General features: G+C 31.0%; 1 protein-coding gene across 1 annotated transcript; it reads right to left on the bottom strand.

Annotated features, from left to right (window-relative positions):
* Positions 1 to 9,608: 9,608 nt before the first annotated feature.
* On the bottom strand, positions 9,609 to 13,846 carry BCL7-like (chromatin remodeling complex subunit BCL7B-like protein). The gene is made up of 3 exons (XM_072535437.1): positions 13,610 to 13,846; positions 13,357 to 13,535; positions 9,609 to 10,942 (listed from the first exon to the last, which is right to left on the bottom strand). Exons 1-3 carry the CDS (start codon positions 13,696 to 13,698, stop codon positions 10,812 to 10,814), a joined length of 399 nt encoding a protein of 132 aa, XP_072391538.1. The 5' UTR covers positions 13,699 to 13,846; the 3' UTR covers positions 9,609 to 10,811.
* Between the last annotated feature and the right edge of the window lie 80 nt (positions 13,847 to 13,926).

Genomic DNA, 13,926 nt, shown 5'->3' with positions numbered 1-13,926 from the left:
GCTGACAACTGTTCGGTAATTCTCCTACATCTATGATAAGTATGGCCTGTAACTTGATCGAGTTCCATAGTTTTAGATGAGTCATGCTGTTTATTGCTGTTTTAGCTGCATTCATTATCAGACCGAAAGACAGATAGACCGCATAAAATAAAAAGATCAATTTTTTGTGAAATTTGATTTCGTGGAAAAGTGGAAACGAGGATTTTAGTCATAAAAGACAGTAGTGTAGATAGGAAGATGATGTCAAAGAATGTATTAAAAACATTAACGGTTTAAATTAAAAGATAAAGAGAAAAAAAAATAACTTGAAAATTATAAATGGCGCAAAATCAGACAACAAAAAACAAGAACGGGAATGTTAGGTCCATACAACATTGGATAGCAACATGGAAAATTATAAATGGCGCAAAATCAGACAACAAAAAACAAGAACGGGAATGTTAGGTCCATACAACATTGGATAGCAACATGACACTCCAGCAAACTAAAATTAAAATCCTTTCTGTATTCTGTATTCAATTAGCTAATTCTGACGGTTCTCCAGATACTTCTAAATCGGTCATTGCGTTCAATATTTATGTATCTACAGGTTGTCCAACAGTGTGTCGGGCATTTGGTAGTGGAATTAAACAAAAAATATAAATAGTCTAATAGTTTGTTTATATTTTATTTTCACTGTGTTAATTTCAACTGGGTCTGTTTCTGTTTCGTTGATACGTCGTTGACACACCGACACTCACACAATAACTTACACAAGAAGCACAAATACATTGGTATAACGCTCATCTAAATATCTAGTATGCAGTTTTGACACAAGAATATTGGTATACATTGTCATAAATTACAAAAAAAAACGAAAATAACTAAGTAATTATAGTTTTTAAGAAAGTTTGAAGTTGACATTAACGAAAGTACAAGCCGCAAATATCAGCCATGGAACAAAACATTTCGGTTGGCAGTGTTGGCATGTTTTTATAATGTATATATGTTGTATGCTTCAAATATAAAGAGAGAAAGCTTTTAAAAAGGACATTTTGATTATTGAATTTCTGATAATTAACTGCAAGTGATCTCGAAAGAAACAAATATTTACTCGTTATTGTTTTGTATAAATTAAAAATTGCAAAATTCATAAAATAATATAATCAAAGTGTACTTTTTAAAAGCTTTCTCTCTTTATATTTGAACCATACAACATTATATATTATAAAGACATGCCAACACTGTCAAACCGAAATATTTTTTCCATGTTTGAATAGCTGTGAAATGTCCCAGGGTGTTCTGCGTGCATTGTGCGTGCTCCACCGCCCCTTTAAGACGTCAACACAAGTGTGTTCATTGTGTACTGTCTTTACATGTTGTTTGCTCATTGGAATAATTTATAGTTTACCACAAAAAGACATGTTTTTATTTATTTTTAATTGTAACTGACGCCCAAACAAAGTAAAAAAAAATAGAATGCCTATGATAACAGAAACTCTTTGTTATTTTTCAGGACTTAACCATATCAACTTCGGTTTGTTACATATTATTCAGACACCGTATATCAACTTCGTTTTCTACGTATTATTTAGATACCGTATTTCAATATGAACTGTATTTAGCATATTGAGATCGTAATATTTATATTTATTAACGTCAATTGAATGCAAATTATATAAGGTGATCTGTATAACTGTCAATGATTCATCCATAGAAATTAATCTTGACATTTGACAGATTGTCTTATATTCATCAAAATTTAAACAAGTCTAAAATATCCGGGACATACATTATCATTTTCTGCTTCAAATGTTAAAAGTGGCAATAACGTTTTGTGTACCTCACTCATCGAGCAAAAAGACAAAAGAGGGAATGTAAAGGTAGTGGGGGCAAAAATATTGTTAGACAGGAAGTGCCATCTTGAGAGGCCAAATTAAACAAGAAAAGAGAGAGTCTTTCCTTGTTTAAGAAATCAAATTTAGTTGGGTTATGTTATTATTTGTACCAACTGTCACATGAAATATTATTTATATTGAAGTTTTTTAACAATTGTTTCACATTTTAGACTGTTATCGTTAATATTTGATTAAAATTTTCTCGTCTAAGACACATTCTGAAAACTATTTTATAGCTACTGTTAATAAGGGTCGGAAAATTTAAATTTGGCGCATTCGCATTTCCGGATATGTCCGCCATCAGAGGCCACTTTTTTGGTCGCCTTTTCATAACGATTAGATTCCCTCTTTTGTCTTTTTGCTCGATGACCTTACTGCATAGTGTTTACATTGAGTGGTGACTTAACATGTAGAAGACACTGTTCATTTGAATGTTGTCGAGGATATCGTTCAGATAAAACTTGCATTGCCTATCTAAAACATATATTCATATAGTTAGTTTGAATTTTAATTAAGAAATTATAACTTGACAATGTGATACTGTATTGCCCCGAAAGATTATAATTTCAATATAAACCTTAAACTGCTTTATATGAATCTTGTAAATTTATTAAATATTTCTGTGTTTAATGTTCTAGTTTTCTTGGCAGATTTTATAGTTAGTTATAGCACAGAATAAATAACAAATCAGAATGCCTACTCTCAGATGCCGCCTTTGAAGTTTGTCAGCACGCCATCGAGTTATGCAGCACGCCAACGCCATGTTTTAGACGAAAACATAGACTCGAATTGAGAAATTTGTGACAAGCTACGACAGAACTGTAATTTAAATTTTTAGAGATTAATAATTTAGTATAAATATATTTTAATAAATATATTTTATAGATAAATAAATGTATTTTAACCTTTAATTGTGGCTTATTCCCATTTAAATAGTAATTAATTTAAAATGCCACAAGAAAATAGCTTCAGAACAATAATAATTTAGTACATTTGAAATAATTTAATCTATTATTCAACTATAAGTACGAATAAAATAGTGTATATTATGTCTGTAGTTGCCGTAAATAAATTAAACCGGGTTAATTCGTCTATGCACACCAGATAAAATGTCACTGAACAGCACTGGTTCCGACTAAAACATGGCTGATTCCGTCTGCGCGAACGAGATGCGCGTGCTTATTTTTTCAAGCAGAGTGGGCATTCTGATTGTTTATTATTCTGTGGCTATAGTGACAGTTAATATTTTGAAGGTATCTTGACAAGATGAACTAAAACATTGACATTACGATCATTACCTACAACTAAGTTATTAATTGAAATATAAATCCTAGTGTCAGTGATCTGCTAAATTTGTTGTTTGTTTTTCGATTTATCCAGCTTTTCGTTCCAGATTATGAATAGGACCCCAAGGAAAAATGACTTGATTAGATAATTGTTTTTAATGTATCTATATCTTTATACGCCAAAGTAGTGAACGAGAATTAATTAAATGCTCTAATGACGTTGAGATTTTTGGTATGCATTTTTATGTATTGACTTACAACGTCTTTAGAAAGTGCTAGTGAATATAAATTCCCCAGTTGCTATTTAAATAAAGAGATTTATTAGCAAACTTTAAACAATATTTAGAAATACCTACTACTGTACTGAAATAACGTTTTTTGTAGTTCGATAAGAAAATATTTTTAAAATATTTCATGAATAGAATAAGTAATAAAATTCAATTGTAAATAATTAAGCCCATGAATAGAAATGTGATTATATATACAGTGTGTTTCAAAAAGGTGTATAAAAATTGACAGTTTATATTTAATGTCTTTAGGTGAGAAATGTGAAATGAAGTATTTTAGTCCCGAGTTACCGGACGCCTCTGACTGCCGAAATTATCGGAAACTCTGTATTCATTCAGTGGCGTATCTGCGAGGTGCTTGCTAAGTATTAATTAATGTAATCTGCTATTCAGACACAGTTGCGCACGCCATTATTTCATTGTCATAGATTTCTACTGCTGAAAGAGTCCCTTTGAAATCTGAAGAAACTTCACCATGTTTGGCTGCTGTATTTCACTATTATGCTGTACTTTAATGATCAATTAATCAATCAATCAGTTTATAAGGTTCTACGCCGTCTTCTGATTTCTAGTCTCCATTTATATCCTTTCGAAAAATTAGGATAGTGGATAGTTTCGTATATGTTTGGTCATGTTACAAGATTTTTTAAGTCAAAACATTTGTCGTTTTTTCTAATGATTTCTAATTTCACCCATTCATTGTTTTTTTGATCAATTTTTTTTGTTTTATTGCTTATTTATGATAAGCTTTTTCGATAACTAGATTGTATATTCTTTATGCTTTAAATGTGCCATATATGCGAAGCATTTTTATACTGACTTCAGTAGTTTAGTAGGTTTCAGATAGGGTCTCTCGGATCAGTGATGCTCATGCATTGATCTCTACCGGAAGGTGTTGTTGAATGCTAGAAACCTGTATAAATATAATAAGTATAAATATAAAACATATATTTGGAATAAATTGCATTTCCTCATACATTATGTTTTATTGACAACCAGAATTTTATATTTTTATAAATATCTTTTTGGAAAACAGTGTATTATTAATTTTACCAATAAAATTAAGTAAAATACTGATATAAAATCTTCTCGAAATGAGTACAGCAATTAATTGTCACATTTGATAAAACCATATTTGTATCCAATGGTCCGAATCTCCCTGTGTAATAACTGCTCAATAGGTACTCATTTTTTGTATATAGTGTAAAGTTTTGTACTTATTTTTTATGTATTTAATAATGAACTCGACAATAATTACTATTGTAATGTATTTTTAAACTAGATTGTTGCTTATTTATAATATTGTTCCTGTATCATCCGTTGTAGTAGATTTTGTAATTTATAAATATAAGCAATAAATTTTATTTGTACAAGCCTCGGTTTTTATTAGGTCCCATGCGATCCACCTAACAGAATGATTTTATTATTGCGAATACTTATTATGATCTCCCGGCCAGAAGATTCTACACATGGCAATCTCCAGCAAACAACAGCAAATTAACTACTTTCTCATCTGCAAAAGATACAGAAATTCTATAAAATCAGTTAAAATATACTTTGGAGCTACCGTGATATCAGACCGTAACCCACTCGGAGGAAGGTTTAGATTTAAACTAAACAACCTGGCAGTTAAAACTAAATTAGATAGCATTAGCAACAGGTATCTCGTTTGAGAGACCCAATAACAAAAGCGTGTGTCACACAGATAACTAAAGAAGAGCTTACCAAAATAGAAATTATTCGTATTAATGATACTTCACAGAATTTAAAGAAAAGATAAAAGCTTAACGGAAATACATGTCAACCAAAACATAAGAGGCATACCATAATTACAAGACAATTAGAAACGAAACACACGCACTTGTAAAAAAAAAAAAATCACTGGGAACGTTTTTCGAAAGAAATGGAACATGATTTCTCCGGACTGCATAAGGAAATATGGCACTTCATAAGAGGTAAAGGAACTAATAGAACCAAAACACATACAAAAGGATACGTGGATTGACTACCTAAAAGAGCTATATGCAGAGGAAGAACAAACGATGCTAGAACACCAGAAATTACCACAAACGAATAACTTAATATAAATGTACAGGAAGTTCGGAAAATACTTGAAAACCTGAAGAACAGAAAAGCAGTAGGTAAAGACGGGATACCAAACGAATTACTGAGATATTGTGGAACAGCAATGACAGAACAATTAACAACATGAATTAATAAAATTATAAAATACCGGAAGAATGGAGAATGAGCGAGCTAATTCTACTATTCAAAAAAAGAGATGAAAAACAGCCAGAAAACAAAAAAGGTATAATTTTGTTAAATACTACGCTAAAACTTACAACTAAAATTTTACAAGTGCTAATAAATCAGAGGATAAGTTTAGCAGATGACCAACAGGGTTTTCGTAGTGGAAGATCGTGTAAAGATGCAATATTCGTTATAAAACAAATTACTGAAAAATCACTAGAGTATAATAGACCAGCATTTCTGTGTCTAATTGACCTAAAGAAAGCGTTTGACAGAGTAAGACTCAAATATGTAATCCATCTTCTCTATAATAGAGAAGTTCACCTAAATATTATAAAAACTATCGATAACATCTACCAAAACAACAAAATGGAAGTCAGAATAGATGGACACTTGCAGAATCTATAGTAATAGGCAGCGGAATAAGACAAGGAGATTCATTGAGCCCCATGCTCTTTCTATTTGATCATGGACGAAATCATCAAAACCGTTAACAAAGGAACAGGTTACAAAATGGGAAACAAAGAAATGCAGACGACACAATATTGATAGCCCAAGATGAAGATAGTCTACAAAGACCGGTCCACAGATTTAACATGACAATCTTATCTCAGAAAACTAAAACAATAGTAGTCAGTAAATAACCAACCAGATGTAAAATAGAAATTGATGGCATTAGCATTAAACAAGTAATGTAAATAAAATACGTGGGAATTACACTGTCTAGTTATGGAATCCTGGACAAAGTGAAAGATCAAGTACAAAAAGCAAATAGACTGGCAGGATGCCTTAATAACAGTATATTATGGCGAAACAGAGACATTGACACTGAGATAAAGTCAAGAATTTATAAAGCCAGTGTAAGACCAATAATGACATACGCCTTAGAAATAAGACCCGACACAGCCACAACGCAAAGGCTACTGGAAACGGCAGAGATGAGAGTACTGAGAAGAATTACAGGAAATAAGGTGAGAGATTGAAAGAGAAGTGAAGTCATTAGAAGAAAATGTAACGTACAGTGTATAAATGAATGGACACAAAATAGAAAAAACGAATGGAATAACCACATAAGCGGAATGGAGGAGACCCGTGTCGTCAAGATAGCAAGAGATAAGTCACCAATCGGCAGAAGAAGTACCGGACGATCGCGCAAAAGATGGAGTAAAAACCTTCCATAGAGGTATTAATCCGCCAATGAACAAGCAGAATTGCTTACAAAGAAGAAGAAGGATGCGTACAGGAAATGGCACATGTTAAAATATGCTCTTTTACGCACATATGAGACCACAGTAACACCTAAGCCAACTAACAGTAAAAATGAATGGATGACCGAGAAGATTCTGGATCTCATGGAAGAAAGATTTTATAAAATCAGAGACAGAAACATTTATAACCTTACACATACAGAAATAAGAAGGAACATCGGAGAGACAGAGACGGTATAGTGAGTGACAGATGCGAAGATATTAAGTATCTGGTAGAGAAACATGATAAACCTTCATAAAAAAATTAGAGAAATGACAAGGTACGGATATAATGAAAAAATCAAACATACTGCTGGATAAAAATTACAAACTAACTCTAGACGTTGGGTTAAAATATGTATGGAAAAGATGTAAAAGAGTATTTCGAAGAGGACAAAAGAACCGAGGTAGTACTATAAAAAAAATATCGACAACGGTCTAGACATAACAAAAGATTGGAAGCGAGGAACCAGTCCTGCTTCGGTAGAAATAATAAAGCTAATAGAAGAAGGTGGACTTCCCACACCACCAACTTGGCAGTTCTCCACAGAATGAACAGATAACGTGAGCTGATTGAAATCATAAAAAAGTGGAAAACTGCATATCTCAGATATGTAATGAGAAAAAACAGATACACAGAAAAACCAGTGTTCCTGGTTTAAAAACATAAGAGATTGGATAGGCTAGGGCTCGAACGATTTGCTGAGAAGTATTAAAAAAGGAGAAGACTTTGTCAAAATTGTTGCCGATCTTTGATAGGAGAAGGCCATGGACGTTCTTTATTTATACGTCCATGCGAGAAGGCACTCGCAGATTGGGAAATTGGCCGACTTATATAATACAATATACAGTAGAGGAATCCAAACCCATCGAACAATAAGTTTAATGAGTCATGCGCTCAAAATATTTTTAAACATTATACACCGGAAAATATACAAAAACTTTAGCAAGACATTATCGACTTTGGATTTAAAAATGCACTGGGAACGAGAAGCCCTGTTTGTCGTAAATGTACTTTTGCAAAGGTGCATGGATATTAATCAGCCAGTGTCGGTCTGTTTTTTTGATTACAAAAAAGTCTTCGATAAGGTTAGACACAATGGCCTTATCAAATTACTGAAAAAGAAAAATTTAGAGATGATACATATCAGGATTATTTGCAGCATCATTATAATCAGATCACTGTGATAAATTAAACAACGTTTTTTCAGAAGTATTGATTGAGATGGGTCTCAAGAAGGACGGTGTCCTACTCTGATAGAGTAAGTCCCTTAGAATAAACAAAAAGTTTTTTTAATGAGATATTTGAAATTAAAAATTACACTAAATTTTCTCTTCTTTTTCACCCTTGTAACTTATTAAAATAAACATTATAGAAGTTTTCAGGGACTTTCGGCCCTCAGTAATAATGTAATCTTTCATTCTGCGTTTAAATTTTTCAAAAATACTTATTAGTTTTCTCAGGATTCGAAAAAATAAATGCATTTAAAAAGCATTGGCCCGAAATTTTGCGCCTACGCTCCTAAGTAAATCAGTATTTTCACAATCTGTCTTCTTTTAACAAAGCTATTAACTCTTTAGTAGTTAGTGCCATCTTCCTTTCACATGCATTCACATGACAATAGTTTAGCTTACTTTATTTTAATTTATATGGAATATAAAACAAATAAACAAAGAAAACTTTCAAATCAAGTTAAAAAAAAACAAATATACCGTTTACAGCACACAGTAATTCTATAAATAGACAATGAAGTGTAATAACGAGATCGTACATTAAAATTTCAGATTGTTAAGTATAATGAAAAAATAAGTATTTTGCAAAGGTTTCCGTTTTTTGAAGTACTGTATTAGGTTCTCTATAATAACAATAAAATTTTACTGTTTAAATAAATAATTAAAATATTATTTTGGTCCAACGTTGATAAGTGGAATATGATTTCGTCGCTTTAGTACCAAGGTTAGTAGATGGTATAGTACCCTGTATTGTTGCGTCGCAGGTGACGTCAGAGTACACATTTCTGTTCTTTGCGTCTAACGAGACACAAGAAACCCTAGACGCTGACGTCATCAGCAGCAAGCCATAAAAGGAAAAAACCTATGAGCTTAAATAATGATTTTAGAAAAAAATGAAGATCAAAATTGTATAAAATATATTCTCTTCATTTTTGTTTATGTACATTCATGTCATAAAGTTAATAATAAACGAGATAATTAAATAATTATGCCTCCCACTTCCACTAAAAATGTAAAAAAAAGGAATTTTAGAAAATCGTATTTACAACAATTTCAGCCTTACCATTTGTTGAAAATGGCAGAGATATTGGGCAAAAACTATGTGTCCATTAATTTCAAGATGGCGGCTAACGCAACAGCGAGATTCAGTCGCGATTTTAAATTTACACTACTATTGATCCCCCATCCTCAAGGTTAGAATAATAAAACTTCGAGGCAATCGACATTCAATGTCAAATGCTATCCTGATGACTAACATGCTTCTGTAGATCTTCCAGATAAAAATGACAGTATCATCAGCATATCTTATGTTGTTCATATCACATTCTATATTTCCCTTGTCTATATCAGCTCAGTATATGGTAGAATAAATAGGACTGTCTTAATAGAGAACCAACCAGAAAAACTACTGATTTACATATCACAGTATGAATAAAAAACATTGACCTAATTTATTTTTATTAGATACATATGATTAATTTCAATGAAAATCCTAAGACTATGTACACAAATAATACAAAACTAAGTATTTTAATCCTAAATTAAGTATACAGCAATATTCACCAACATAGTAGGTGATCCAAATGAGTCAGTTTTTAAAGGATATAAATCAAATTTTTGGTTATCTTGTTTATATACAGATACAGTAGACTTAGAGATTTGTAATTAATACACAAAGCTAAAAATATACTTAAATATTTTTAAAAATTAAGCTTGCATCAGCTAAACAGTGCTTGACGATAGACAGTGTGCTGCCTCTACACACGTGTTACCTAGAAAATGAAACGATCTTACAAAATCCATTGTCATTTCACATTTAAGTCCTCATTTTAAACATTCATTAAGAAGATTTGTTAGAACATTTTAGAAACATAGAGAATGTAACAAAGCTATTCTAAATAATAAATATTAATTCAAAATAATAATTCTAAATAAAAAATTATGTACCTATGTTTTGTTTTTTTTTTATGAAAAAGTTTTCTAACAAATCTTCTTAATCCTTAATGGTCCTCTAGATGAAGACCTAAATGGGAAAAAGTGAAATGACAATGGATTTTGTAAGATTGTTTCATTGTCTAGGTAACATGTGTGCACAGGCAGCAAACTGTCTGTTATCAAGCACTGTTTAGCTGATGCAAGACTTATTTGTATAACTGTATGAAGTATAAAAAGATATTAATAATATAAACTATGTATAAAAAGAGTTATGCACAATGACATACAGTTCATTATCCATGTGCTTTTTATGATTTTTTTTAATACTACAAAAAACAAGATTGCATTATACAAAAAACACATATATGATATTTAAAATGAAATATAACATTGAAGTGAAGCTTCTTACTAAGTTTTTTGTATTTTTAAATTTTAAATATTATTTTTAAAATTGAATAAAGGAATTTTATTACTTTCGGATTAGTTTTGTTGATTTAATCAAAATATCAGTTTAAACAAATCTCAAGTCAGTACTGATGCAATATACAACAAAGTGGATCTCATTTGAAACTTCTTGCTGTAGCTATACCACTGCAATATTTCCCAGATTTCTCAGTAATTTTTACAGTATTTGATTTACATCCGTATATAAAAACAATTTAAATACAATCTCCACAGAAGAGAAATTTATAAAATTCAGTCTCGGTCAGTTTTCATTCTCTTTACTGAAACCATCTCACTACCCTGCGAATTAGAATCTTCTGAAAATGTCATGTGAGAAGAAGAGAAATCTGTAGGCCCCTGGGAATCACTCACAGTTGAAAAACCTTAAACAAAATATAAAAAAATTAATTAACAAATATTTTATAGCAAAATTTTTATAATATGGAATATAACAGCCCTTTTCACAATCAATGTTGACTATTACTTGTTTAGAAGAAAATCGGTGGTTCTAAAAGGTCTCCACCTTTTGTGACCTTTCCAAGGTCTTCAACTGTGTTTTACATGATATACTTGAAATTTGATACATGAAAAGTTGATTTATTACGGGTTAAATGATGAAGTATATTATATACTTGACCAACAGAAAGTAGGTAATAGAAATAGAAGGCATACAATCAGAAAAGATGAAGTAGGGTTCAATATTAGGACCTCTCTTGTTTTTAATTTATATCAAAGACTTACCAGATAATGGATTTCGTATCAAAGCAAATAACCTAGACATTGCTACTCATAATATGCAGAAAATACTAACAGAGCATATGATTGGTTCCAAACAAATATTTTTTTCTTTAAAAAATCAGTTGGGGGAAACAAATAAAATTTTTAAGCATCAATATTGATAAAAGTTAACTTTCAAAACTCATATCAACAACATATGAAAACCACTGAGCTAAGCAACCTATATCCTAAGGAATTTATCAACAATTGTGAACAGAGACACTGTATACACTGCCTATTGTTGACTTTTTCACTCAGTGTTTATGTATGCACTGTTAAACTCTATTAGCTTAGCTCGGGCATATTTTGACAGATTCATTGCCGGAAACCTACAACACAACAATTCCTACTTCTCAGTATTAATAGTTAAAGTATCCTACTATTGCATACTACTTTGTTTAAAAAAAGAAGAATTAATCTAAATAGTGGAAGTTTATACTAAACACATCAAATTTTGTGTAGTATATATTTAAAAAATATATTTTAGTTGTTATAATTTAACATAAATATTTATTATATGGTGCAGATAAATAAATATTTATTGTCGGTAATTCGCAAAGTTCTAATTTATTTACTATTTAGTTTGTTTACTATTAATATTGGCTATGAGTACATGTGCTTGGTTGTATAGTAATTTCCAGCCACTTTTAGTCTGTCAAAAAGTAACTAACTTCGCAAAAAAATCTTATATACTAAAACGCTAAGCCCTTTTCTTGTCCACCACTTTACTCAAAAACCATATTAGATAATTAAAATTTTTTTTCGGAATATTATTAGTATTACGTATGAGATTGTCAAGATATACTTTTGGTACAAAAATTCACTTCCGGTTTTGAGATGACCGGAAGTTAAAATTTACTTTAAGTTTTAGACCCCACAATGTATATATGGATCGAAAGGTCTCGTCGAGACGAATCTAAATATGTACTTCCGGTTGCGATCCGACACCGGAAGTGACCCGAAACGCGCATAAAACGTCAAGATAGAGCAAATCTGACACCAGATTCGTGATCAGCATGCAAAATTAACTGCTAAATGATATCCATGTCGACATTTGATGAACTAAAAATTGCATTCCGGTTTTGAGGTCGACTTCCGGTTTCGATTGTTTTCAAAAAAAAAAAACAAAAAAAAATTGTTTTCGACGAAATATTTCGTGATATTTAATACACTTTTTACTTGCATTATTATTGATGAATGTTATGTATATTCTTGCTTATATTGTTTGTATTGATCTCTTAATTTTTCTCGCAAAATAAAAATTTCATTTAAAAAACTCGATGTCGAGTTGGTCCGCTAGTAATTACTAAATTCACTAGACAGTTCGGACTGGGAATAGCGAACCGAGTATAATCTGGGGACACTCAGGTCATTCCACATGGAAGTCTGAGAATTCCATATTTGGACTACAAAGATAGACTCTAAGAATTAGTCTACAGGGCTAAAATTTCAAGAGGATGTCTTTTATTAATCTTAATATACTCACCCTTTGTTCACTCCCAATTACTTGAGAATAGAGGACACTCATTAACTTTCTGCAGCTCAACTAAAGTCCTCATGGAATGTTACTTGCCATTATACAAGTATTATTTAATAAACTGCCACAAAAAATAAAGCTATTTCCCAATTCCCAACATATCTTTTAAAATGAAAATCAAATATTTTTAATAAAAAAGCTTTCACATACTTGATGAATTTTGCAATATCAAATAACAGATCTAATGTTGTATGCAGTATCAAATTTTGTATGAGGGTTGTATAAAAATATGTTTTTCCTGAAATTACTGACTTCTTGCCTCAAGACCAAGTGCAAGAGACAAGAAGTGCCTAATTTAGGAGGAAGAACAAGAATAAAAATTATAATCTTAATAGTTTATGTAACGTACATATACCTACAAGATATTGAACTCTTTTAAATGTCTAGTTTAAAAGTCATAATTAATTTATCAATTTTGTAAAAAATAAAAAAGAACATAATTTTCAGTGTTTTTTCTGGATAAGATTGTAATAGAAAACTTACAAGTGTTGGAATCTTCGGCTAAACTAAAATTTGAATTTGAATTGGAGGTATCCAAAACAGTACTTTTCCTCATATTCTCCTTATTTTCTCTGTGTTTCATGGATTTTTTGGGTTCTGTCACTGGCACCCATTTATATATTTTCATTGTAGTATCTCCAATTGTTACCCATTTCTTCTCCCTTAAAGTTTATAATTGCAAATTGGGAGCCAAATCAGGAGAAAAATAAATCAAATTAAGAAAATCACAACTCACCAATGTCGGACACGATCTATAACATTCATAACTTTTTTAATATCATCTTTCGCTCTGCTACGAGTCTCTGCACGAATAGATCGGGACATTTTGTTTTCTTTGATACCTAATATATCCGAATATATACACAATATACTCTTATTTATTAAAAATATGATAAAAACTAAGTCTTATTAATTTTATTCCTCCATATTGGCACAACCAAAATTGAACTTATACAATACAATATACAATTCATATCGATTTTGTTTTTAACATTTCGATTTTACAATCGAAATTCAGATTTCAGATAGCCACACTAACAGTTAACAGTTGCT

The sequence above is a fragment of the Diabrotica undecimpunctata genome, chromosome 6, assembly GCF_040954645.1.
Source record: "Diabrotica undecimpunctata isolate CICGRU chromosome 6, icDiaUnde3, whole genome shotgun sequence".
Classification (NCBI taxonomy): Eukaryota; Metazoa; Arthropoda; class Insecta; order Coleoptera; family Chrysomelidae; genus Diabrotica; species Diabrotica undecimpunctata.
The sequence above is the reverse complement of the archived record's forward strand: the minus strand, read 5'-3'. Positions and strand labels throughout refer to the sequence as shown.

What these genes read in the sequence shown, in the direction of transcription:
- BCL7-like (XM_072535437.1), bottom strand. Translation starts at nt 13,698, where the DNA reads ATGTCCCGATCTATTCGTGCAGAGACTCGTAGCAGAGCGAAAGATGAT. An exon ending in ATAGATCGTGTCCGACATTG is followed by an intron (nt 13,536 to 13,609) that starts GTGAGTTGTGAT and finishes ATAAACTTTAAG; the next exon opens with GGAGAAGAAATGGGTAACAA. An exon ending in AGCCGAAGATTCCAACACTT is followed by an intron (nt 10,943 to 13,356) that starts GTAAGTTTTCTA and finishes ATTTTGTTTAAG; the next exon opens with GTTTTTCAACTGTGAGTGAT.